Source organism: Spea bombifrons, chromosome 12 (genome assembly GCF_027358695.1).
Source record: "Spea bombifrons isolate aSpeBom1 chromosome 12, aSpeBom1.2.pri, whole genome shotgun sequence".
Classification (NCBI taxonomy): domain Eukaryota; kingdom Metazoa; phylum Chordata; class Amphibia; order Anura; family Pelobatidae; genus Spea; species Spea bombifrons.
The window spans coordinates 48790-76653 of record NC_071098.1 but is presented as its reverse complement, the minus strand read 5'-3'; the positions used below and the strand labels follow the sequence as shown (position 1 = coordinate 76653).

At 46.1% G+C, this 27864-nt stretch overlaps 1 protein-coding gene across 2 annotated transcripts; it reads left to right on the top strand.

The window, feature by feature from the left end:
* The first annotated feature begins 142 nt into the window (after positions 1-142).
* Positions 143-26760, top strand: CDON (cell adhesion associated, oncogene regulated). Of its 2 annotated transcripts, none has more exons than XM_053452336.1 (20): positions 143-577; positions 13497-13635; positions 14452-14727; positions 15043-15189; positions 16142-16285; positions 16571-16843; positions 17104-17373; positions 17541-17894; positions 18408-18679; positions 19049-19223; positions 19976-20092; positions 20809-21009; positions 22013-22194; positions 22740-22845; positions 23252-23374; positions 23764-24000; positions 24630-24877; positions 25438-25517; positions 25647-25849; positions 26303-26760. In XM_053452336.1, exons 2-20 carry the CDS (start codon positions 13560-13562, stop codon positions 26362-26364), a joined length of 3546 nt encoding a protein of 1181 aa, XP_053308311.1. In that variant the 5' UTR covers positions 143-577; positions 13497-13559; the 3' UTR covers positions 26365-26760. The 2 variants fall into 2 exon arrangements, with proteins under 2 accessions (XP_053308311.1, XP_053308310.1); XM_053452335.1 differs by lacking the exon at positions 143-577 and adding an exon at positions 10225-10525.
* Positions 26761-27864: the final 1104 nt, after the last annotated feature.

Below are 27864 nucleotides of genomic sequence, written 5' to 3'. Positions count from 1 at the left end.
CGAGCGGCCACACAATGTTTGATTATATCCGGGCATTACCTTGTGTATCCTTCGCTTTAGATAACCCCATCATGTCTTCCTTCAGAAATCCCTTATTTTGGTTGAACATTAAGTAGAGAAAGGTAGTGACGGCTTCCACCCAAAACATATGTTTTTACCACCATTCCTGTTATCTTGCATATTTCCTGCATGTTTGCAACCATGGCAACGAACTTGGCTTGGACGCGATGTTTACCAGGGCCGTTAGGACATAAAGCAGACATGTGTTGTCAATTTAAAAAAAAAAAAAAAAGTAAAAAAGAGTGAAATTTCTTTTTGCGATCTTTCTTTTTACAGAACAAATGAAGTCGAAAGCCATCCCTCCTTCCCTCTTCCTCCGTCTCTTCTTTTCAAAGCGTCCCTGTTTTTTCCCCTTCGGAGAGCATTTTCTTGGCTGTCGAGCAGAGGTACTGGGCAGAGAGCCACGGCGGAGGGGGAGAGCCACTGCGGAGGGGTTTAGCTGGGAAGGAGAAGGCGTCTGGTGCACGGGGAGCATTCGGCGTCTGGGACCGGGAGACGCAGGCAGAGCTGGGACCAGGTAGGAGAAACTTCTCGGCGTCGCTTAGGGTATGGTCAGTGAAGGGTTAACAGAGAATAGACAGACTCGGCTGTCCACAGGTCAGTATTTACCCCTCTAATGTTAAATCATTAGAAGCAAAGTTTGTGGAGTTAATGAAAAGGATGTAGGCAAAATATGTATTGTCACCACGTCTATTGCGCATGGGCGTCCATTTCCACATTCATTCAAATCTATTGCCAAAGAAAAGTTGCTTATACAGTCAATTAAATGTACTAAAGAACAAATTTCAGGGAATAAAGGTCTGCAGGATGTGCCGGAAGCTAGATTTTGATATTTTACTGTATTTCCTATGCTTGACACAATTTCATAATTATCTTTACTTGCATCCTGATCACATCATGATCAATAACTTCAATTCTCAGGAGTACGCACGTCAATGCAGATTACTGACATGGGGGATTGGTCAGCCTAATCCATGTATAATAAAATACATTGGAACATTTCCTGTGTCCACCCTTTCCCTGCTTAAATGAAACCATGTTCAGGACACACTAGGAGAGATTGCCCAAACACGCAGGTCTAGACTACCGCTTACACACTACGAGGTATGACAAACCAGTACAGACGGTAGCAAGGCCACTGCTTACAGGGGATCTCCATGGACACTGTTAAGAAACTGTATGATAAATGCACACTATGCAAGGTATAAAGTGGTAAAGTTCACGGGGGGGGGGGCTGTGCATTAATCAGGTTAATAGTTTGTGAATAATTTTGTGAAGGCATGTTATTTTTACGCGCTTCAAACAAATCACCCAACAAGGATTTTAGCACTCTTACGAAGTGACCAGTGAACATTGTGTTTGACATTTTATTTTTAATTCATTTTGTAGCCAAGATTAAGATGCCGGTGCTTGCGGCTTTGGTTGAAAGTACTGGGTAAAATTATGGCAGAAGTTAACAGGGTCCCTGAGAAGGACTCATTTGGTTAGGCAGCCCCTGGGGGTTTAGTTAATAACCTGCTTGTGACAGGCTTAGGTGGGTGACACGCTGCTTATTCTTTAGATAAACTAGTGGCCCCTGGTTTGACAGAAGATGCTTTTGTGAGGTTTTTATAGTTCTAATTCGGCTTTGGGGATGGAACAGTAAACGGGTGCTGAGAAATAGGCAAGAGACGCCCAACTGAAACGATGCACCAAACAATAAGATCATTTAGCACCTACTGAGGGACACGCCATTAACCACAATGCGGAAACTTAAGCGAAGCTGGGTGCCACATTATTTCATGTTTGGAGAAACCATGAATGTTTCCGAGATTCGATTGTTCGGTCGGAGCAGACTTAATTAGAGGACGGCTTTTTGCTTTGTTATTTAGTGTTAAAATACTGATGTGTTCAGAATTTCCTGTTACAATATAATTATATTTTCTGCTGGGATTTAATGTTTATTAACCTTCTAGATTGTAAACTTGTTTGTCATGTGATGTCCTGTGAACATGTTGTACAGCACTACAGAATGTGATGACACTATATAAACCCTCAACAAATAACTCCATGGAGTCTTCCTGTACTCCGGACAAGCATGGAACCGGCTTTGGACATATTTCAGAAAAATCTAAATATCGGAATTGTTTGGTCGTTGAAAGTGACATCAGACGGAATGCTGCCCGCCCACATATTAGGTGTTTCTCTCATAGACATAAGTGGTCGGTTTTTGGGAGTTGTCCGTCCAGATTTCATGTAGACCTGACACTGTACGGTACCAGATTGGCCACGTTTTCTGGAGCACATGTAATTTTCACATATAACAAGGCTTTTTATTCATAGAATTTACTGGCAACATGATTTCCAAAAAGTTATATTCTGAAAAGGAAAGTTTGCTTATTATGGTTGAAAGGATGAAGTTTCTATGTAAATCATTGGCGTGCATGAAAAGCTGCCTGTCAGCCGTTCTCTTTTGGGGTCCTCATAGTTCACTGGGGGCCATATGCAGCCTCTGGATTGTAAGCTCGCAAGAGCAAGGCCCTCTTCTCCTTTGAACCTGTTTGTTATTTTATGTGTTAGTGTATGTGTTTCTAAATTGTTCTACTGACTGTAACAGTGCTGCGGAATCTGCCGGCGCTTTATAAATAAATGTAATGTCTGGATGTGCTTACCTGGTAATTATGGGAAACATTCCGGGATCACCTATGAAAATTGGTTTCTGCCAATCTTAAACAAAAATTGCTTTTAGCGCCTTTTAGTGCTTCTAAGAATGAACGTGATAATGCCGGAGACTTGCACTTGCACTTAAAGCAAAAACAAAGGTTGGCTTTGGGGGCACACTGAAAAGGGAACGCACTTCTAAGGAGTATTTGAGAAATGCTGGCATGTCTTGTACAGAGGAGTACAGAGAGAATGCCTGCTGATTGATGTGTTCCCCGTGTCTATATGTCCTTTAAGGCCCAGCGTCTGGAGCCAAGCCCTTTATTCCCAGCTACCTAGTAACTAATAATGGTTTTCATACCCATGCCCCAGGCTCCCTTTCCTGGCTGTTCTCGTGGCCTTCAGCAGTATCCCACAAAGCATTTGCCTACTGATATATGTAGCCATTGACACAGAGTGTCCTATGAGTCTTCCCAGCTGTCCATGTGCTGTATCCCTGGGATATTGCACCAAAATCTGTATTGCTGACATTCTATGGAAAATGCTTGATATTTATGCAAATCATTTAATTAAATAATATTAATATGAATTAATATTTTTTTCTTGACCACTCAAATGTTTTTTCCTTTTACTTCAGTGTAATAACAGCAGTTCTGGCATCTGCTGGTTGGATATAGTAAAGGGTTAAGCGGCCGATGGCTCAGATAGTACCCAGTGCCAGGACTTACCCCGGTGTGTTTATTGTAACCGTGTGAGGCTCCGGCCTATAAAAGGCAATGCGGCCCTGGCTCTGCAGATGGGAATGTAAACGTTTCAAGGTTACGTGTATCATATACATTCTGCAACTGAGGACACGCCATTAAATAATGTCTCAAAGGGCTTGTTCTAATGCTAGAACAGCAAATAGTGTGACATCATAGTGCGTCCCAAGATCTGCCCCCTCATTATACAGAGGGGTCTGACCTGAGAGGGACAAATATCGTGACATCACAGTGTGTCCTGAGATCTGCCCCCTCATTATACAGTGGGCTAAAAGAGTTAGTTTACTGCTGCAACCAGAGTAGCTTGTCACAATGAGCCGGATGCAAAATCCGTTCATTATTTTAAGTCCTGTGTTACCCAAGCTCCAGTCCGCTCGGATTCTGTCTCTGGGCAGAGATCATTGGCGTCTATATGTCCACCAGAGAGGAATATTTGTTCTCTGCTGGTGGTCTTGGCGGCCGGCCTTGTATCGAAAATTCCCCTGATAAATTCCGTACTCAACAGGAACATTCGTTACGTGGGAAGTAGAGAATGGGGAGACGGCTTATTCTGAACGAATTCCATTATTACATTAGATGTTTATTTCTGTGCTCTTTATCTGGATTCCTTATTGGCGCAGACATAAAATACATTGTGCCCACTATCCATTCCCTGTTTCGTTGATGCACCAATTTCCCACCTTTGTTGTCTTGCAGCCACGTTTCGGTGATGGCAACTAGAATGTATGTTATGGCGCTCTGCTGGTGTAAATGGTGCTGTACTGTCCTGTGGTGTGTTCTAATCTAGGAACTGGTTGTCTGTGGATGTCTAGTGTTGAGGTTCCAGGTCCTGGGGGAGGCTTATCAGAAACTAGAGTGCGGGAATGTGGTAGCCATGCTGTAATCCATGGTGGAATTATTTTCTTTACCTTGAGTGAGATCTTGGCTCGGTTATCAGGCAGATGAAGAGTTATTTGGGGTTTTACTGTTACGTTAAGGTTACGGTTAACTCTATCCATGCCACTCAGTAGGCAGTAAATATATAAACTTTGTATATGATGCCAACGAGCAGTAAATCCATAAACTTTGTGTATGATGCCAATGAGCAGTAAATATATAAACTTTATATATGATGCCAACGAGCAGCAAATATATAAACTTTGTGTATGATGCCAATGAGCAGTAAATATATAAACTTTGTGTATAGTGCCAATGAGCAGTAAATATGTAAGCTTTGTATATGAAGCCAACGAGCGGTAAATGCGAGATGCCAACGAGCAGTAAATCCATAAACTTTGTGTATGATGCCAATGAGCAGTAAATATATAAACTTTGTATATGATGCCAAGGAGCAGTAAATATATAAACTTTGTATAACATGCCAATGAGCAGTAAATGCCATATGCCAACGAGCAGTAAATCCATAAACTTTTTATATGATGCCAATGAGCAGTAAAAATATAAACTTTGTATATGATGCCAACAAGCAGTAAATCCATAAACTTTGTATATGATGCCAATGAGCAGTAAATTAACAAACTTTGTATATGATGCCAACGAGCAGTAAATATATAAACGTTGTATATGATGCCAAGGAGCAGTAAATATATAAACTTTGTATATGATGCCAAGGAGCAGTAAATGCATAAACTTTGTATATGATGCCAACGACCAGTAAATATATACATTTTGTATATGATGCCAACGACCAGTAAATATAAACATTTTGTATATGATGCCAATGAGCAGTAAATATATAAACTTTATATATGATACCAACGAGCAGTAAATATTTAAACTTTGTATAAGATGCCAATGAGCAGTAAATATATAAACTTTGTATAACATGCCAACGAGCAGTAAATGCAAGATGCCAATGAGCAGTAAATCCATAAACTTTATATATGATACCAACGAGCAGTAAATATATAAACTTTATATAAGATGCCAATGAGCAGTAAATATATAAACTTTGTATAACATGCCAACGAGCAGTAAATGCGGGATGCCAACGAGCAGTAAATGCATAAACTTTGTATACGATGACAACGAGCAGTAAATATATAAACTTTGTATATGATGCCAAATGAGCCATATTTGCCCCCAAGCAGCTTACCAGTGCCATCCTTGTGCCCCAAACAGCTTGCCTGTCAGAATTTACCACATCCTTGATGACTTGAAGAGCAGCTCCTCACTATGAGGTAAACAGGAAGTTGCTTCCGGGAGCGATCTGCCTGATGCACTCATACAAGAATCAGTGTGAGCGCCGAGAGCCGGATGCTGAAACTGTCCCAGGCGGCTCTGTGAGTGCCGAGAGGCGGATGCCGAAGCTGCAGTTCTGCGACGCCATGCAGAGGGGACGCCTCTGAGGTGGTCTAGAAGATGAAGCAGAGATGGCAGACTATGTGGCGCTCTGTAATATGTAATACCCTGTTAAGTGAGTATGAATTATAGTGATCAGTTACACCCTGAGAAAGGAGTAAAAGCCCTGAAAATCTGCCTATTCATCCTGAGAATTCTGCTTATATGTTCTGCCCCTCAGTACCTGCACCAGGGGCATATCCACCTTTAAATCAGCGAATGATAACCATAAGACTTGGGCGCCGCCCAACTCTTCGCGTTCGTCTTCGTGGGGGAAAAAATCTTCGTATTCCGCAAATATTCGCCCTTTCCTGTGTTCGGTTTTATATTCATGTACATTCTTCGTTTCGTTTTTTTTTCTTCGTTTTTTGTAGAAGGGGTTAATACGGGGTTAACATGGTACGGACTATACAGTAGCTTTGGCCCAGGATTTTAAATGTCCATACGAGCAACTCTATTGGTCGCCTGCAGGGGCCTCCTCTGCGATCAACCAATGAAGTACACCTGTACTTCATTGGTTGATGGCAGACGAGCCCCTTGCTGGCGACCAATTGAGTCGCTGGTACGGACTTTTAAAATCCCTGGTGCCGCAACTTGGCCGGGAGAGACCACTGGTCTCCCTGCTCCAACAGGCAAAGGTCCGTACAAGCGATTTTAGATTGGGAAGGGATCAGGGAGATTAGTAGACGAAGACGAACACGAAGATTCTGTGAGTTGTGTGTCTTCGTCTACGTTTTGCCGCCTCCATGTTCGTATGTTCAGTATTCGGGCTGAACAACGAAAATGCACCCTTCGTGTTCGTTTTAATGTTCGCCTGAATGTGAATGCACAAGTCTAATAACCATTGACTTTCAAAGGGGTTTTAAAGTCAATTCCCATCAGTAAAGTTGCTTCCACGCTTCTGTGTTCCCCAAGAACCAATGTTCCCTGAAAGCTGCCTTCCAAAGAAGAAAGAGCAATTCTGGCTATTTTGCTCCAAAATCTGGATTAGAGGAGCAGGTCTTTGATCTTTGCCTACTGAGTTCCCAAAGAAAATGTGTCAATTCCCCCACTCTGAGAATCTAATAATGAAAGCAGCGGGACGCGAGGCCAGCTCCTGTCTTTCCCGGAGATGGATTCTCAGAGATTTTAATGAAGAATAAACAGAGCAGAAAAAAAGGTGAAGAAAAACATTTTCCCCTCTCAGTGAATCTCAGAAGAATACCACAGCCTGCCGATCTCTCCACTAACCGGTCAGCCACGTTACTAACATTTCTTGGCGCACAAATAGAACAGCAGACCTACGTGGTGTGACTGGACAACACGTCGACTGTCTATTTCCACTGGGTTATCAGAGCCATTCGTTCCCCAGAGGGTGAGACATTTAATACGGAGACCAAGGAGATAAATGGAAACTGGGAGACATACAATATGACGGTATATAGTAAGGAATCGATAGAGCGTCTCTTACAATACCCTCGCTGAGCTCCCAAATTACCCTGGGGTCAATACCATCAACCCCTGTTAACCCCAGCTTTGTCCAGTCACCCCTTGACCTTTTCGTCTAGAGAGTACTTATTTGTGTTCTGTGTTCTTATGAGACGGGAACGAGTTCTGTGAACCATTAGCCACGGACGCACTTTGGGGATTAGTTAATGGTTTGGTTTTTTAGGGAAGGGTTGTGGGAGGAATCCGGTTTCTGGCCCAGAAGTTACTTCCATATTCCGGAGAGAACGGTGATGGCCGACAGGCGTCTGTTACAGAAAAATATGAAATCATTGATGATATCAGCAGAGAATAATAAGACATGAAGATGTTTCTCTCCCCCGCGGCCCAGCCCTTAGGGCCCGTCCGTTAACTCTGATAAAGTTTCACATGGGGAATTTCCTTTATAGTTTCTCTTCAACGCATTGCTTTTGTTTAAGGTTTTCAACTCGGCCGTCGCCCTTAGATATTTGTGATAATAGCATTACGGAGGGACCTGCGCGGCTGGAAACAATCTCTAGCGCTTGAGGCTCATGCGCCGTCCGCTAAAACAATGGGGGGAGAGAACAGGAAGCGACGACATAACTGGAAAACCATAAATGTGGAAAATGGACGTTAAATAATAATTTTATATTTTAATAGATGCACTCAAAAAACCTTACAGCAATATATAAAAAAACAATGTTTTCTATTAACCCCTAACCTTTAGTACTGGATTCACTATTATTAGTAAAATATTGGTCATGACTTAAATACTGTAATAAATGCATGGGATTCTTCAGCCAGCCCTGAATATTGTATAGTTAAATCAGAGAGACGTCCCCTGTGCAATGTATATTTAAATCAGTCAGCTGATTCCGGCGATCCTTAAACTCTCCAGATTGTATGGGACGGCAGTCAGCTGGTTGTTATGGCGATTGTTCCACTTTTGCACCAAGTTTTTCTATATTGAGTGACAATAAGTAGATGAATTATTCTGCAAACTCTGCTGCCAACGCCTGCTTTAGGGAATAAAGCCCACTTTGTATCATAGAAGGTCCACTAATTACCGGCTCTGTGTTGTGGTCATTGTTGGGTTTTTGTGGCACAGGCAGAGAGATGCGCAGATCTGGACTTGTGCTGAGGATATGAAATGGAAGCAGTGGTCACCACAGCTGGTCCCAGCCGGTCACAAATGGTCACAGGTAGTCACAGCCGATCTCCCTAATTCCCCCCTCAAGAGACGCAAAGAACTTAATCCAGGAACACAATGGGAATGACAGGGACTTTGATGAGATAATGAGGGCCGTGTTGAAAATCGTTTATAAAGACTTGTCAACAGCTTAACAATGTCTGTCTCTGACTGTGGCCGCCTCGGAGTGGTGGGAATGATAGACACTGAGTCCTTTCAGGTGCCGGATGAGAAACAGACGGCTCCTTTAGCTGCTGATTACACCCGGGAAGCTGGATGGATTCAGTGAGATGCGGCCTCTGATGAGTCGAAACGTCCTGCCGAGAAGATGGTCCTATCCCGAGAGGCTCTCCCGCCGCAGCGCTTCGAGCTTAGGATGCGGCAGAACAGAACGTGGCTACTTATTGACGTTATTTCTAAAATCCTGTTTATATCGTCTCACCCCCTCCGCGCCCCCGTACTGGGTCTCCTATAACTGTGACATACACAACGTGACGAGTTTATTCATTAATGGAATCCTTCCACGGGCAAAACCTGAAACAGCAGGGTCTGTGTATACGTTTGGATGCAGAGTACGAGCGCACACGCATTCAGACACACATTATACATATGCACACAAACGCATTCAGACACACATTATACATATGCACACAAACGCATTCAGACACGCATTATACATACACACATAAACGCATTCAGACACGCATTATACAAACGCAAAGGCATTCAGACACAGTATACACACACACATGCATGCATTCACATTACACACACAAGCATTCAGACACACAGTAGGGTTGGTCTCATTGGCAAGTTCTGACCCTGCGTCTTTGGGCAAACGGTCCCACGGCCCGTATCTTGGGCTGAAGGGTCTCATTGCCAGGTTCTGACCCCCTGCCTTGGGACGAAGGGTCTCATTGCCAGGTTCTGTCCCTGCGTCTTGGGGCAAAGGATCTCATTGCCAGGTTCTGAGACGTCCGCTCAGTCGCACGGATGAAGGGTTTTTTAGTTTGCAGGGGAAAGCTCCTCAGGTCACCCAAACCCTGAAGCGCTGCCTAATCCTGTCGTTTAGCTGAAGCTGCCGAGAAGCCAAGAGCTTTTCATTCGCCCCGGGGCTGAGTTGTTTTCCTGTTGCTGACTTCAAAGCCGCCCTGAGGATGAGCTTCAGAAGCTGCAACTTCCGCCTTGTGAACAGCCCCAGGGCAAGTGCTGGAATTCGGGCAAGAATTTCTACGCGAACGGATCTAGCAGGATGAAGGGAAGAAGGCCTTGGGCTGGAGGAGAGACGGACGCTTACCCCCAGGGGATGATTCCGGCTCAGACTTCCGCATCTTCCTCCATCTGATCATTCACTGAGAGGAACGTGTGGCCCCAGCCCAGAATCAGAGAGTAAATGAAGCCCCTCCGTGTCATCATTAGTGTTTCTTGAGGTGGGTGCTGGGGCAATATTAACCCAATACCACACTCAAGATGGTATGCGCAGCGTTTCCGGTCTTTAATAATTTATATGCAAAGCCGTGGCAGTGAAGGGGTTACGTATCGGGGAAATATTTCACGGAGCCTGGAATGCTGAGACCCTGAAAAAGGTCAGAGTGCTGCGACCCCTCACCTGGTAGGAATGTGTAGCAGGAGGGATGTGAGTGATGGGGGGTACCGGGGCGGGGATAGGGGGTGCCAGGGCAGGGATAGGGGGTACCAGGTTTCACATTTGCTCGTTCACCGTTCTGGTAATTAAGGGGTCTGTTCGCTAGAGGGGAGGGTCTGTTACGCTCCACCCTCTTCCGCTCTCTCCTCCCTTCTCTCCACTTCACCCTCCGTCCTCTCTGGTTCTGCTCCCTTCCCCTCCCGAAACTCACCGTGGGAGAGCGGGTGAAGTTTCCTGGGCTCGGATCCTGGTTCCGGCCTCACGTGGTCCCGATGTCTCCGAGCTGGGCGCCGGTCAGGAGGCTGAAGGTCTGATGATCGGCTTGTGCCGAGTGAAGCCGGAGTAATTGGGGCCCCCCGGTGCCCGCTTGGATTTATCACCGGAGGAATGTCCCGTGGGGTTTGGGAGCCCCGGACTTATGGACAGAAGGAGCCCCTGGCAGAGGTGAGTTACGGGGAGAAAATAATGTCCAACCTGTCACATATAGTGATATAGTGATACAGTGTACCCACCCGAGGGGGGGGGGATCAGTCACATATAGTGATACAGTGTACCCACCCGGGGGGGGGGATCAGTCACATATAGTGAAACAGTGTACCCACCCGAGGGGGGGATCAGTCACATAAAGTGATACATTGTACCCACCCGGGGGGATCGGTCACATATAGTGATACAGTGTACCCACCCGGTGAGGGGGATTTGGTCACATATAGCGACACAGTGTACCCACTCGGGAGGATTCGGTCACATAAAGTGATACAGCGGATCCACCCGGGGAATCAGTCACATATAGTGATACAGCGTACCCACCTGGGGACATCGGTCACACGCAGCGTACCCGCTCGGCGGGATCGGTCACATACGGCAATACAGTGTACCCACCCGGGGGGGGGGATCGGTCACATATAGTGATACAGTGTACCCACCCGGGGGGAGCGGTCACGTATAGTGATACAGTGTACCCACCCAGTGGGGGGGGGGTCGGTCACATATAGTGATACAGTGTACCCACCCGGGGGGAGCGGTCACGTATAGTGATACAGTGTACCCACCCAGTGGGGGGGGGATCGGTCACATATAGTGATACAGTGTACCCACCCGGGGGGAGCGGTCACGTATAGTGATACGGGGGGATCGGTCACAGATCGGTCACAGACACTGTTACTACTACTATGATTAATAATAACTATTATTATTGTTATTATTATGGTTGCTACGATTGTTACTAACATTATTGTTTTCCCACTTCCCACGTGCCATTTAAGGTCATAAACACACCCCATTTATGGCCGTACCTTGTGCTCCATCGGAATGTATAATATATATTTATATAATATATATAATACCCACCAAAATACATAGGGTAACCCCCCAAATACCCCACCCGTAAAGCTCGAGCAGCTGCAAGCTCATTTAATGGATTTTCTTGAAAGTTCTGTTGCTTTTAAGACTTCCACCAATAACAATTTCCGTTTAATTTATGTTCTTTGTCGTTTTATTTCCACCAATAATTGATCAGATTATTACCTGAGAATAGAAGCCGCTAAATGATGCAATGCTGTCGCGCTAGATGTGTGAATAGCAAGAGAATGTGCGTGGCGTGTGAGGCCTGCTTGAATTGTTTGCTGTGTTTGCATGTTTTGGATGCTGGTTTCCACTGGAGTTTACTGGTTTTTGTGTGCGATTCTCCTATATCATGATCCCGACGAGCTCATTCTGTTCCAATAAACTCCCATTATCTGCAGACACGGAGCTGCCATTGTTTTCAGTCATGTGATATTTTGGGAGACTTTCCCGGCTCAATCACCACGCTGAGCTGACGCTTTATGGCAATGTTAACGAAGTCCTACCTCCCCAGACTTTCATTAGTCAGAGTGTGAGCAGAAATCCATATTCTTATGGACAGTCGAACCCAGCGAGGCACCTGGTAATGGATGGGCTCCGCACCGCGCGGTCTGCAGGGGGTCGGGAATGGATTTATTATAAAGAACACGATGTGGTTTTCTCCTCTGTCTGTAAACAAACAACACCCCCCCCCCCAACCACCGCAGCCTCTCCAACATCATCTGGCGTTCATTTTGCTGCATGTTTGGACGGAGTTTTAAACGGGTTCTTTTTGTGGATAGCTTCAAACACAAATGTTATGCTTGGCTCCGTATGGACCGCAGCTTTTCCTACATTGAGCGAAAGATGTTGAAAAGCAGATCCCTGCCATGCCTCGTCTTCTTTCTCATGAATATTTAGGGGACGTGTCCGAGTTCAGGTGGAGAGTGCGCTTTCCGTGTGCTATTTTTAAATTTATTTTACCTTCTCTGGATATAAAGTGCATGAATGAGTTTACCCGCAAATAATTTTCCCTAAAGCAGTTCCGGCCCGTCCTGAGATGTATAGAACTTTCCATCTGTACGTTGAGTTAGTGGGGCGTATAGCCCAGATCCCATCACAAGGTAACTTAAATTCACCAAGAAACTTGATGGTCACGGTGAGATAACACTGGACCGAGAGGGCACTCCCTGGCACTCTTAAAGGCAGCGGCCAATAATAACACGCTACAGCTTTACGTCACGTGGCTGGACTACTGCTTATGGCCAGTAGGACACAGCGAGATGTGCCTGATACAATAATATAACGCCAACTATTTCTGTAGCGCCTTTCTCCCAGTGGGACTCGAAGCGTTTTCTTTTAGCGTGCGCTCTCGGAATTAATTGAATCGGCAGCTCAATAATAGTTGTTGTTGTTACCTGATGAATGGTGCTCATTTACTGACCTCGGAAGGATGAAGGGCTGAGTCGACCCTGTAGGGATTTGAACCTGAGACCCTGAGGTTTTGAATTGGCGCTGCAGTCGGGGGGCGCCGTGTCGTCTCTGCCCAGCTGATGAAGTGCTGCCATCTAGTGGAGGAAGCAGAGAAATGTAACTCAACCGACACAATCTGGGCGAGGAGATGAATAATCACGTATTTCTGCTGCTTCCCTCTTTTTGCCATCTCCTGATAACCACCTCTCGCACTCTCTAGTGTTTCTAGATAATTGTATTGATTCCCCTGCGTCTGTATTAAGCAACAAGGCATTATATGTTGGAGTTTGAGCATTTAATAAGATTTAATTAAGATTGAGAAATAGGTTAGACCCAATGCATTTTTTTTTTCTGTCTGTAAACGGCTGTGCCATAAAATGTTCCGTCCCAGAGAGATGAGCCGAATGGTTCCCTTGTTTTAAATCATAAATGTATTAACCGGGGCGCGAAGCAACTTTCTACCTGTCAGTTTAAATCTTACTGGGATTTTTAAAATATCTGATGACGGTTTCTGCGATTTCTGCGTTTATCTCGCTGAAAGAAGCGTTCTGTGCGATTTATCAATCTCTAATAAATAAATGTGTGTGTGTATTTATATAATGTGTGTGTTTCTTTTCAGAGTGCTTCGGCTGCCGGCACGGCCCCTCCATACTCCCCCTGTGTTTCCGTGTAATCCAGCACCATGCATCCCGACCCTGGGCGCCGGCATCTGGTCCTTGGCCTGTGGCTCGTGACTCTGTCCATCTGCAGCGGCTCAGGTAAGCGAATGGCCCGGTGTCCCTCAATAGTCACAAACAACAAACAAGTCCATTCAGCCCTTTTGTGCCATGTAACTGCCGCGGTGGGTTCCGGAGTAGCAGAAAGCTTGGCGTCAATGATGTCCATCCATATTCAGGAACGTGACGCAGGCGCCTGCAGCCCAAATCTTGTTGTCCCCCAATATGTCTTGGTAGAGAAACGGCACTTTGGAATTGGCCCCAATCAGTGGTACTGTACCACAGGCTCATAGGGTGGGCAAAATTCCATTCATCTGCCCCATAATATTTAGAGCCAAAACAGTATTCATACAAGGAGAGGGGCATCAGGTGAGGAATGGGGTAAAAAAAAAGGCACTGGCCAAACTAAACAGACTTGGATAATTGGAAAAAGTCTTCTGGTTTTTGAGCCGTTGATAACCTTTATAGGAAGTGGGGTCTCTGTCTATTAGCCTTTTGGTTTAGGTCAAACAGCGACCGTTACAATTATTATTATTGTTTTATATAGCGCTGTCATATTCCGTAGCGCTGTACAATGGGTAGACAGGACATGACAGAGACAACAGGTGATGATCAGGCACCAGATGTAATATAATCCTATATGTGAACCTACACAGACTACAAAATGTCCCCCCGAATAAAAAGGGAGTCAGGGTTAATGGGTGAAAAGCCAGCGAGGTACCATGTGCTGTACCCAAAATGTCCAAAGGGTCCCTTTCTACCGAAGGAGCCAGACCTGGGGCCTGCTGCACAGCTCTTTGCACTTTGAAGTCTTCTCTTATATATTTTATGCTTCTTTTTTTTTCTTTTCTTTTTTAGATGGATTACCTCATTTTACCTCTGAGCCCCTCTCCGTAATCCAGAAAGTAGGGGGCACTGTGACCCTGTCCTGCTCTGCTGACCCACCATGGTCCCAAATTGCTTGGATGTTTAATGGAAAAGTGCTGGAGACGCGGCATGCGCAGGTTGCGGAGATTCACTCCGGGTTTCTGAACATCTCTTCTCTTGGTCTTTCCCAAGCCGGGCTGTATCAGTGTGTCGCTCGTGTCCCCGGCGCAGCCATTGTGAGCCGTCCAGCAAAAGTTTCCGTGGCCTGTAAGTAAAGCAAGGGGTTATCTCGCACCTTTCGGAAGGCTGTGGCTGCTTCTAACATAAGAGAAATGGATAGAGAAGCCAGAAAGAAGATGGCGGTTCTGAGGAGAGGCTGGAGAACAAAGTTATGCTTCCCAACGAAAAAAAGAAAGCGAGCCGCACACAGTCCTCTCGCCGCTGTTAATATATTAACTCTTTGAAATTTGCCTATTTCCATGTTTGTTTCTCCCCCGGATCTCCCTTCTTCTTGATTTCTTATCCGTTATTGGCGTAGAAGTTGCCTTCTTATACATTTTTGCATTTGCTTCTTTCTTGTAGATCTGGGAGAGTTTGATGCGGTGGTGCCGTCCGGTGTGAGCGCAGAGGAAGGCGGCAGCGCGTTTGTTGGGTGTAAGGTCCCACGCAGCGCTCCTGGGGCTCGGATCAGATACAAGGTCCGGGGTCAATGGTTGGAAGAATCCACAGGTGCGACAGGGTGTGATTGGTTGTCTCAACCTGCTGCAGAACATCTACATGCAGGGTTTTACCCCGTTATTCCAGTCACCGCGCCGGTAGATTTTCCCAGTGGCATCTGGCCAGCTTAATTGTGTCTTCTGCCTCTTTAAATGTTTCTATTTTTTCCGAAATCAGGAAGTTTTAGGCGAACGTGTGTCCAGATTGCTGACATTTCTAGCAGCGATCTGTGGTGCCTGTTACTCCTTTATCTACCTTCAGGGTTTATTGACGTTAAAAGAGTGCCTGTCGGGGGTAGAAATGGCCGTCCAGTTATCTTTATTCTGGACTTCTGGGTCTAACCTGCACTTGGTGAATAGACCTTATCAACCATTTTGTTTCAGAACACACACTCCCTGTGCTCCTGATCAGCGCAGGTAAAATGCTGCCCCACGCTGGCGGTGGAGGTTTAACCTCTGTGCGTTTATACATCCAACACCCTTCGGGAGGCAGCACTTTAACCCCCTTCTTAATAACATGAGAGATGTATATGTTCTGGACGCAACGACCGAGATGCGGTTGTGTTGTACACGTAATGCCACGTGTGTTGTATGTTCTGGAGAGCAGGTTTTTGGGGGGTTGGAGGGGTTGTGCCCAAAGTCTGCGGTTTAATATAATATAACAATATGAATATTAAAGAATTCCGATGCAGTGACTGGAAGTCCCAGGACTGACCGAACCTTCGACCAAATAGCCCCAGGCAGAACCCTCTTATAACCCCAACATGTGCCGATCTTGGCTATTTTATCATTTCTGGTGCCAGCGCAGGCATATTACTTGTGTGTTCATCCCCACTCAATGTGAGGCCATCCAGTCAGATCCTAGGCCTTTGGGGGTGGCTGCCGATGGCCTCCCAGGTAGCTGTCTAACCTTTCCGAGGCGGATGCGTTTCCACTGCTTACTGTGAGATGTATCTTTTCCCCAGGGAAGTACTTAATCCTTCCATCGGGCAGCCTGCACATCCTCAACGCTTCCTTGGAGGACAGAGGCGCATACAGGTGCGCGGCCTACAATCCGGTCAGCCATGAACTGAGAGTCAGTCCTGTGGCAGAGAAGCTGTCGATAAATCGTGAGTGATCCCGGTGGTGCGTTCCTCCTCGTATATCTGGGGCTTCCATCTCAAATGGAAAGATTGAACAGCGTTTATCTTATAACTTGGCCTCTGCGCTCCCAGAATTTACTAGAGCTTCCATGGTTTGGGTCAAAAGCACATGCCTTTAGCAAAGTCCCGTAGCTGCTTTGTGTGCATGCGCTGCCCTTGTTGTTGTACGCGTGATCGAGGGCCTTCACGGTGCAGGTGATTAGGAAGCAGGCTGAATGGATGTCACATAGTTCTCTGTTTTCCTTTTTCTAGGTTCCTCTGTACACGTTTCCAAAATCCTGAACGTGGGCGCCTCGCAGACCCTTTCCGTTCTGATCCATGAGCCTTTAACCCTTGAATGTGTGGTTGGAGGAGCAAAACTTCCTGAAGTTGCCTGGTTGAAGGATGGTCAAAATGCCATTACAGACGGTAAAAGAAAACTGTTCCATACGCACCTTGTAATGGAGAGCGTGGAGCGATCGGATGCTGGCGTTTATTCCTGCTCACTAATGGACCACAGTGTTAATTACACCGTCATTGTTTTAGGTAAGATCCAAAGCGTCTGCAAAGCCGGTAACGCTCCGCCAGCAGCCTGGCCGGGTTATTTTTTTGAGCTGTTCCTCCCCGTATCGCAGGCTGGTTTCCTGACTTAACGGTGTTACGACCGCATCGCTAGTAAAGACCTCCTCAGCTGAGGTTTGGTTCCAGGAGGAATCCTCTCATCTTGTACGGGTTACAGCACCGTTCCCTTCCATAACCCCATAAGTTACCAGCTTGGAGACTTATGGATCGATCCTCTGTTACAGAACCTCCGTCTGTCACCCGAAGTCCAGTCGATCAGGCAGCACCTGTAGGCGGGTCCGTGAGATTTACCTGTGAATCCCGTGGCGAACCAGCACCGAATATCACCTGGTTGCACAATGGTGCCGTCGTTTATCCTTCACCTCGTTTCCATGTCTCGGGGAACAAATTGCGAATCAGCAACATTAATACCGCGGATTCTGGGATTTATCAGTGTGTGGCGGACAATGGGGTTGGAGTGGCGCTGTCTGCGGCGAGGCTGGCGATCCAGTCAGGTGAGTGAACATACATAGTACACGAGGAGCGGGCAGAATGATAATGTACCGGCTAATGGAAGCATGGCCTCTCTGCCTCAAGGCTGTGATATATTAAAGAGGTTTTCTTTACAATGGCTTCATGGTTGCTTCAGTTTAATCATCCTTTTTCTTTATGACCTTTACAGTTTCTGAGCACATCCCAGTTATTGTCTCCCCTCCTTCAAACGTCAGCTCGGTGAATGGAGATCTGGTTACTTTGACCTGTAATGCCACCGGAGTGCAGACTCCATCCATCCGTTGGTACAACCGCCATGGAGCCATCAACAGCCATCCTTCCCAAGTCCTACACCCCAAATCACGCAGAGCGCAGCAACGGGCAGAGGCTGCTTCCGCACCCGACCCCGTTCATCTGATCGTGTCACAGGCCGGTTCCAGCTCTTTGTACATCCAGGGCATCACGGAGCAGCACGCTGGCAAATACACGTGCGAAGCGTCCAACGACTTTGGGTCTTCACGAGCTGAAGCTTTTGTGACTGTCGGTAGGTTCTAGCGCAATGAAACGAGTCATTTTGGCCCCAAAAATAAGGAAAACTAACTTTTAGAAATCGAGAATGCTGGCAGATATAGTTGCCCCTCTTCTTTTTTTTTTTTTTTTTTGCAGTAAAGACTCAAATCTTAATCAGTCGTTGGTCTCGCCTTAGATTCAGGAGCCGTATGTCTACCCCATGCATGTTTAATCCCCTCACTGTATAACCCTCTACCACTTCTGCTAGGTGGCTGTTTCACTTACCCACCACCCTCTCGGTAACGTAACCGCTTCCTTATATTCCTAGGCCTCTGACCCTCTAGTTTCGAATTATGATCTCTTCTGTGTCTTTGTTTTTACAGCAAAGCAATTTTCGAAGAGATTTTTTATATTTGAACCCTTGGGGTACACGAGTCAAATGTTTGTTTTTTGCTCCTCTTTCTATTTCTTGGATTTTATTTCTTTCCACGTGAGACCCTGTTACCTCCAGAATTAGAGCGAAATTGCGTTTACATTCCCTCTTCAGCTCCTTATGAAACATCGATCGACATGGCAGACGCTGACGCTGCTCGTATTGAGGAAGATGGTAAACGCAGCCGCGCAGGTTCATCCCTTCCAAGTGAGCAGCAAACGGCTCCATCCGCAACTGAGAAGCCTATAACCGGAGCCTCCGTACCAGAAGCACCCATCATCCTCAGCCCACCGCTTGCCACCAAGCCAGACGTGTATTTCTTGTTATGGAGATCGGGGAAAGATGGCGGCTCACCTATTAATGCGTACTTCGTTCGGTATCGCAAGGTGAGATTTCTTGATTCTGGGAAGTACCTTTAAACAGAGCGCTTCCACGTCTGACGTCGATGCCTCCTAAATGCCGGACCTCTGTATGCATCACCTGCGTGCCTGGAACCAGACCTGCGGCCTCGTGTTTTTAGAAATAAGAGTCTGTTTAACGTGGTCTGACTGCGGGATTCTTGGGCCATCTTTCATTAATACGTCCTTACTGCGCTATGTTGTTTGTTTAAAGAAATCATTTTGCTTGGCCACCTGCTATCCAAAAAAGCCCCCCCCCCAGCCAGCCGCTTCGCCTCCCGCTGTCAGCAAACCACCCCCGCCAGGCTCTTGGCCCCCTGCTGTCCAGCCGGTGACTTTTTTTCGTGCTCTTTGCAGCTGGACGATGATGGAAATATGGTCGGAAACTGGAACTCCATTCGTGTCCCGGCCAGCGAGAGTGAGTTTCCCCTCACAGAGTTGGAGCCCTCCAGCCTCTACGAAGTCCTGATGGTGGCAAGAAATGCAGCAGGGGAGGGCCAGCCAGCCATGCTCACGTTTCGCACGAGCAAAGGTGAGGACTGTGGGTGCAAAAATATGATGTCACCCTGCACAGTTATTACATTTGGGAGCTTTTCTTTAGTTGGTGTGGTTAGAGGCGTGGTCAGGGGTGGAGCTATTTGTGAAAGTGAATGAGACATTTAGAAGATGAATGTACATTATTTACCCCATTTAATTTATAAAGCCGTTTCCTGCTGTTTCTATACACATTATCGGGGCTTTTAGGGCTGTAGAACCCTGCGATACCCTCATACCCAGCAAACATTCTGAGCTCCTAGAAGAGAGGGGCGACGGGTAGGAGAGAGAGAGAGTTGAAGGTCCGTGAGACACAGACTCGCACTCACTTTTTGGAGTATTAAGGAAGGACTTTCATTTCCAATGGGTAGCTGACGATATGTTTCAGCGTGTCCGTAAATCAGATTGTGATCTTCTTGGTGTCTCGCTGCAGAATTATATATTCGTGTTAAATTTATCATGAATTTTATTGAAATCTCTGCCGTGGATTGGCTCATGCTTCCCCCGTGTCAGTGTGCACACGTGGTGGGCCTGTTTCCCGTGTCGGTGTGCACGCGTGGTGGGCCTGCTTCCCCCGTGTCGGTGTGCACACGTGGTGGGCCTGTTTCCCGTGTCGGTGTGCACGCGTGGTGGGCCTGCTTCCCGTGTCGTTGTGCACGCGTGGTGGGCCTGGTTCCCGTGTCCGCTCGCGCGGTAAGGTATACGGTTGGGTCTAAATTAGTTTTTTTTTTTTTTTTTTCCACTTTACAGAAAGAGCTTCATCCTCCAAGAACACGCAGTCTCCATCCGCGCCTGGAGGCCCAAAGCAGCCTGTTCTCCATGAAAGGTCCAATACCAACTTTGGTTTGGTGGCCCATGACAGCGGCGGTAAGACCCCCCAATGCGCTCCTGCTCTTATCTATACATGCGCAGGGACTGGAATAAATGCACGCTCCGTGTGGGGAATTCGGAGTCTCGGGTATTTCCTCTAATATTTGAGGGAATGAAGTTGGGACGATGAAGTCTCTCTCTCTCTCTCTCTCTCTCTCTCTCTCTCTCTCTCTCTCTCTCTCTCTCTCTCTCTCTCTCTCTCTCTCTCTCTCTCTCTCTCTCTCTCTCTCTCTCTCTCTCTCTCTCTCTCTCTCTCTCTCTCTCTCTCTCTCTCTCTCTCTCTCTCTCTCTCTCTCTCTCTCTCTCTCTCTCTCTCTCTCTCTCTCTCTCTCTCTCATATTTGTGGTTCTCGCCTCTCTCTCTCTCTGCTGCCTGTAACTGAACATCTAACGAGTTCCGCTACTAACCTTCTTCTCTGTGTTTATTTTTGCTTTCCAAGTGATCTGCGTAAGTAATTTCCTAATATCGGGGAACCCGGGGCGGTCAGATTTGGGATTTGTATCCTCGCCACGGCTGGCCGATTGCTCAAGCTTTGGGTTTTTTGCTGGCGCTGTCTCTGCTTGTGTGGAGATGTTGTAGACTTGCAAGACTCTTGTCGTGTGAAGTTACGAGACTCTTAATACGGGGTCTTTTATACAGCGGCGTGGCGGGGTCTTTATACAGCGGCGTGGCGGGCGACATCGCATTCTGATTGTCTTTATCTCTTCACACAGCGCCAGAAGCCCCTGATCGTCCTACAATTTCCACGGCATCTGAGACCTCTGTATATGTCACGTGGATTCCTAGAGCCAACGGCGGCTCGCCCATCACCTCGTTTAAAGTGGAGTACAAGCGCGCCAAAATGAACTGGGTCACTGCAGCCGACAACATCCCCCCATCAAAGCTGTCTGTGGAGATCTCTAACCTGGAACCAGGTGCGTCTCCAAGCTGCTAAAGAACGTTAGGCGGTCACTTGGTGGGAATGCAGCAGAGATAAGGAATGGGTAACAACTACCTCATTCTCTTAACATCGATTCGTGTCTACAAAATGGGCACATTGATGAATTCCAACAAGAAGCAGCCATTTTCCTGGGGTAGGAAATCCTGACAGGCGACATCTACTGCCCCTCCCTGGGGTAGGAAATCCAGATAGGCGACATCTGCTGCCCATCCCTGGGGTAGGAAATCCAGATAGGCGACATCTGCTGCCCCTCCCTGGGGTATTTTAGTTACCCGTGCAGTAAACCGCAGCTGTGCCTGATCTTCAAACCATTTACTTGCGGATCTTTAACTAGCGTCGTTTGCCTTAATGCCCCGGTTACTGACATGATACCTCCTGGTCTTCCCTGCTACTTTTTCGGTGAAGCGGTTCTGCACTCCTATTTCTTAGTTTCTTGACGATGTTCCTGAAGGCTGGAGGCGTGCAATTCAGAAGTTTCTGCCCTTTTTTTTTTTTTATTTAAGGGACAATGTGTCATGTATGGCATATTTCATCTAGTCGCCCGTTCTCCTGCTGTAAAGACTCCAAGCCTTCATCAGTCTTTAACCTTGTCTTATATTCAGGAGCCGTATGTCTATCCCATGCATGTTTAAATCTCCTCACTATATTACCCTCTACCACTTCTGCTGGGAGGCTGTTCCACTTATCCACCACCCTCGCCTTAGTGTTTCATTTTCTGTTACTGTGGTAGAAGAAAGGCGTTTCAGATTAAAGAGCTGCCTCCATCCTATTGCTGCGCAAACCCCGCTATTTCTAGGTTGCTGGTAAACCCCTTTATGCACAAGAACTGAAATAGCCATGTTTTGTGCCAGATTGTGTGCAGGAACGGCAGTGTTTAGCACTATTTTCTAGAGCTGCACGTTAGACCCGTGTTTTCTACGTTAGCTCAGTTTTGTCCGCTGCCAGGCGTCTGAGCCGATCCCCTGTATTCTCTGCAGGGGCCGTTTACAAATTCCGAGTCATCGCCATAAACCATTACGGAGAAAGTCAGCGCAGTGCGGTGTCGCGGCCGTACCAAGTGGCCGAGTACAGCAGCCGTGTCTCCAACCCGCTGATCATGGGTCCGCACATCGATCACACGGAGGCCATGACCGACACACAGATCTTGCTGAAATGGACAGTAAGTGGGTCACAGGATCTAGATGAGCATGCCTAAATATATATAGGTTGTATACATTATTTATAGATATATATATTATACCGTTTACAGGGACGTGTCTAACGAGTAGCTCGGATGTGTGTATAAATACTATTTAAAAGCTCCTATCTGAGGCATAAAATGGCCATATATATTGCCATGTTACCAATAAGGTACCCCAATTATATATATATATGTCATACATGTGTGACTCTGCTTCTGCATGCTAATCCGTATTTTTTACCTAAACCCTCCTTTTATTATCTGTAAGTTGCCACTTTACCCATGGTTTGTAACCTTGTCCCAATTCACTTTTGACTCAATGCTGCAGCCTAATGACATCATCACTCCAGAGCACAGCGTGTCATATTAACGTTCAAAGAATGACAAATTCTGTGCTTCTCGGTCAGTTAATGTATTATTGGTATCCGGGGGCCGGCGATCTGTATAAATATATCATTCTCTCTGCTGCTATTAACATTGTTTTATTCCTTTATAACAGTTTGTTTTATTCTTTCACCCCCAAGTATACCCCTGCGAGTAACAACAACACCCCTATCCAGGGCTTCTATATTTACTATCGCCCCACTGACAGCGACAACGACCACGATTACAAGCGGGACGAGGTTCCAGGTGTGCTGAGATTCTAACTCATTCTTTGATTTTCTTAAAGGGTTATACTCGCCCCTACTGTCCATTTCAGGAAAGAGGATAATAATGCATGCGCGGGTTTTGTGATGATCGTCTTTCATCTACAAACACGACATGTTTTTCCCACCTCTTTTATATTTGAATCCATCCTCTGCTTTTCTTGCAGAAATGAGTGAATGTTGACAGTGAGGAAATATATTCATTGGCTGCACAATGGTGCTTAATGGTTCTGTCCCGAGTATTAAGGGTCATCTATACGATCTTTCCAGAACTTTCCTGCTCCTGTCCAGAACTTGTGCATATCAATAAATCTGTTAAAAGATCCGTGTCGGGATCCCTCGCGGACGTGGATATCAAAGTTTATTCTCTGGCATTGTTTCTTGCGCAGGTACAAAACAGCGCCATTTAATCCGGGATCTGCTCCCCGAGACGTCTTACGATATTAAGATGCAATGTTACAACGAGCGAGGGGCCAGCGACTTCAGCAACGTGATGATCTGTGAAACCAGAGGTGAGAAGCACGAGTTTTCGAATCAACGTGCAGCTCTGTGTATAATAACAGTAGTGAAGGTTATTATTATTATTTGTTTTATATAGCGCCGTCATATTCTGTAGTGCTGTACAATGGGTAGACAGGACATCACAAGTAGTATGTGACATAACAAATTGACTAACAGAGACAACAGGTGAGGAGGGCCCGGCGCACAGGAGCTTACAATCTACAGGGAGGTTCTTTGTATCCTCCACACAGACCCCGCTAGCGTTCTGCCAGACACTATTATCAGAAGAATAGTTGGAAATAAATTTTTTAAAGTTTTTGCCACTTAGCACTAAACGATGATAATATTTTTGGAAGGCTAACTTGGTCACCTATTATTATATTATTTTATATTTTTTTAGCCAAGCGGAACCCGGGGGCCTCTGAGTACCCCGTGTTGGACCTCAGCACACCATCTACCTTGGACCGTGGTGGTGGTGGCAGCGGTGGCAGCGGTTCCAGTTCGGCAAGCTCCCTGGCACGGAGTGGAGACATGCTTTTTGTGATTGTTGGTTGTGTCCTTGGAGGGATGGTGCTTATCCTCATGGCGTTTATTGCGATATGTCTGCTAAAGCACCGGCAGCAAAGTCTAATGCAGAGTAAGTGTGGCATCTGCAGGGGCTTTATTCACAACCCCAGCATTTTATTGGGTGGCTTATTTGGAGTTACTATGCATGCAACACCCGACATAAGACCAATACATTGATGTCACGCAGTATAAGACCAATACATTGATGTCACGCAGTATAAGACCAATACATTGATGTCACGCAGTATAAGACCAATACATTGATGTCACGCAGTATGTAATGTATGTACGTATGTAATGTATGTATGTGATATATGTCAGGAGGCTGTAGTTTCAACTATTCAATAGGTGAGGGGGCTTTGGAGAAATGCTCTATAAACGGCAAACCAAGCTCTGAGTGGAGCTGGACCTTCATAATGGAAAAGTCAAGGCGCTGAAGCCACATCTGTCCTCCGACACATTAAAGTGTTAAGACAAACTGCTCGGAACCGGCAAACAGACTTCTCCTTGCAAGCAGTCTATGTGGAAAACGAGACAAACTATATGTTTGAATAGAAACAATGACCAAATGTTTGTCTTTAACAGGAATTTTGAGTTGCCCACGTAGCTGCTTTACATGTTTGAGGTTATCGTGCATGTTCAGGCTTTATGTTGGGAAGTAACAAGTGACAATTGGTGTTTGTTGCTGATTTGTTTCAGAGTTTGAGCCTCCCGGTTACATATACCAGGGAACAGCCCTCAACGGCCAAATTATTGAGTACACAGCGGGAAGCCATACTAATAACCGGTCCCACGGAGGCTTCATGGGGAACGGAAGTCTTGGATGCCCTCATATGCATCATAAGGTCCATGCTGGACTCAATGGAATGATGAATGGGGACTTGTATCCTGGGTGTCCCAGTTCAATGAAAGAGACCTTTGTTGATTTGCCTCGCCATCCCAACATCGTGAGTAACTGTTTAGTAGGCATAAGGAGGAATATATATATATATATTGCTGGAAATGTCAAATAAATCGCATAAGCTTTTGAGTTCTTTAAAAATTAAATTAAGTGCAGATTACTGATAAGGGACACATGTGCACCTCCATTACCGGTTAGCGCTCCATGTACCAGGGTCCACAGGGGCATTCTTTGGAGAAGGATGAAAACCTGGAGACGCCGGAGGAGGCTTAGTGTGTAATGCCCCCCCAACTCCCTCTAGATTGTAAGCTCCTGGGAGCAAAGCCCTCCTCACCTGTTGTTTCTTTGTGTTATCTTGTTATGTTATATATAACTTTTGATGTCCTGACTACCCATTGGACAGCGTTACGGAATGTGATGGCGCTATATAAAACTATAAATAATAATAACGATTCCAGTGTTTGGTGATTACACATTTCATCTGTTTGCTTTTCTCTAAATAACCCCCCCGTTTGTGTGCATCAACCGTCATATATCTTTAGGGTTTCTTTTTTCCTTTTTTCTTCATAAAATGGTCTTAAGTTTTCTGGATTCTGTATGTTGCAGGGAGGAGGTCTGTACGCAGCCATTCCGCAAGCCGACCCGTCAGAGTGCATTAACTGCAGAAATTGCTGCAATAATAACAGGTTAGTCATTAGTGGCGCAGAAACGCATCGACGTACTACAGAAAATCTGCTTTAGCGGATCAGCGCCTGAGAAAAGGCCCCTAGAGAGAAAGCGCTCATGTCGTGGGTCTCCTTCATTACCGTAAACAGGTGCTTTTCCAACGAGGGGGTGACCACGGTGCCAGCTGTAGCCACGTTTCAATCTGTCAGCCACATCGGGGATCACAAGCACCCCATCTCCATGAAACTAGATGGCTCTGGAGGGCTGGAAGGACAAAGTAATGAAGAAAGCTCTCCCCACTCTCCATGTTTAAAGTGTGAAGAGGAGGACTCAAAAAGACTCTCCCAGAATGGTAAGGCTGCCGACTGGAGGCAAATCCGTTACAAACAACTCAATAGGTGTCGTCATACTAATTCAATAGAAGAAATACGATTTTATCTAATGATTCAAGGGCTTTACGGGTATTTTTTTCCTTTGAATTGTAATATTGCAGGCGTTGCAGCAACTTGCGACGGGTTTATCTCCTGCACTGGATCTGTTTATTGCAGATGGACGATAGATCTGGGCACCATCTGACCCAAGTTGTCCTTCTTTTTATTGGGGTCGCTGCAGCCGGACACCGCGATACGACCTTATCTGACTGAACGGGGGCAGAACGCTTTTAATCTTTATTCTATTTTAAAGTAAAGCATGGGAAGCAATTCTCTAAAAAAGACACAGAAGTGGTTTTATTGGTTATAAGACAGGACATTAACCGATCTGCATACCCAAGGCGTAAATGACTTATGTCCCGTGTATATTGCAGGTGCAGATGGAGATCTGTCCCCGGCTTCCTCTCCAGCGACCTGTCGCCTCCAAGCAGCGTGACGAGAAATCAAAGAGGACTCGACAGAGATCACGTTAGACATCTCCCCAACTTCCAGCAAGAGAGCCCGAAATATAACCAGGCAAAGTCTTTTCTCTCTGAGGTCCTTAACCGCTCCTTGTGTCAGAGACTTGAAACTCTCCATATTTCGTAGCTTCATTGCTTTGCTGCAGAACGGATTTCTCCAGGGCTTGCATCAATAACCGCGAGTCTGTCCGATGGTTGCTCGTCAGAGCCGGGCGTAATCTTTAGCACAATAATCAAATGGTTGTCTACTGGATGGATGACGCGTAACGTACGATTCGTTCGTTAGGACCCCGTGAATGGGCTTTTGGGCATTTAAAAAGCCATTAAAATGGTTACAATGTTTAAGATTAAAGCAGAAGTTGGCACATTAATGTCACTATTTATTTTTTTAGTAGCCTTAATTGTATAAAATATATATTTGTAAGATAGATTTGTCTTTTTTTTATTATTTATACCTAAAATACGTAGAAGGAAAGAAAAAGATCTTGAATTTTAGCTATGGCAAATTCTTTTTTCTGCGCCCTAAGCGGTCCAGTCCCAGTAAGGTGTTGGGAAAATTTTGCTGCGAGAAACCCACGTGGAGGTAAATCACCAGACGTTGCCCTGAATCCCTAGTTTATATCCATTGCGTTCGCTCAGGCACTAAATATCCTTTCTGTGGATTTTAAGTAACAGATTGCAAATGGATGTGCCCGCGTTACGTCATCGGACATTCAGGGTTGTAGGAGATGGAAGGATGTGCCCGCGTTACGTCATCGGACATTCAGGGTTGTAAGAGATGGTAGGATGTGCCCGCGTTACATCATCGGACATTCAGGGTTGTAGGAGACGGAAGGATGTGCCCGCATTACGTCATCGGACATTCAGGGTTGTAGGAGATGGAAGGATGTGCCCGCATTACGTCATCGGACATTCAGGGTTGTAGGAGACGGAAGGATGTGCCCGCATTACGTCATCGGACATTCAGGGTTGTAGGAGACGGAAGGATGTGCCCGCATTATGTCATCGGACATTCAGGGTTGTAGGAGACGGAAGGATGTGCGCCCGCATTACGTCATCGGACATTCAGGGTTGTAGGAGACGGAAGGATGTGCCCGCATTATGTCATCGGACATTCAGGGTTGTAGGAGACGGAAGGATGTGCCCGTGTTGCGTCATCGGACATTCAGGGTTGTAGGAGATAGAATGAGCGTGCATTACGTCATCGGATGTGGGGTTAGATTGAGTGAAACACATTACAGAGGCCATGCTGTATGATAACTGTTCTGTAATTAGGTTGCTTGGCGCTGTTTTAAGTGTCCTGTTTTTGTATGATAATTTATAGAAGATGTTCGATTGCCCGACAGTCTCCAAATGATTGATGATTGATTCAGGCTGCAGCCGGTACAAGAATTCGATCTTTGGAGCTGCTGATTAACGTGCGAAATGCCACTTACTATGTGAGACGACTTATAGTTTCATTTCCAAGGATGGCA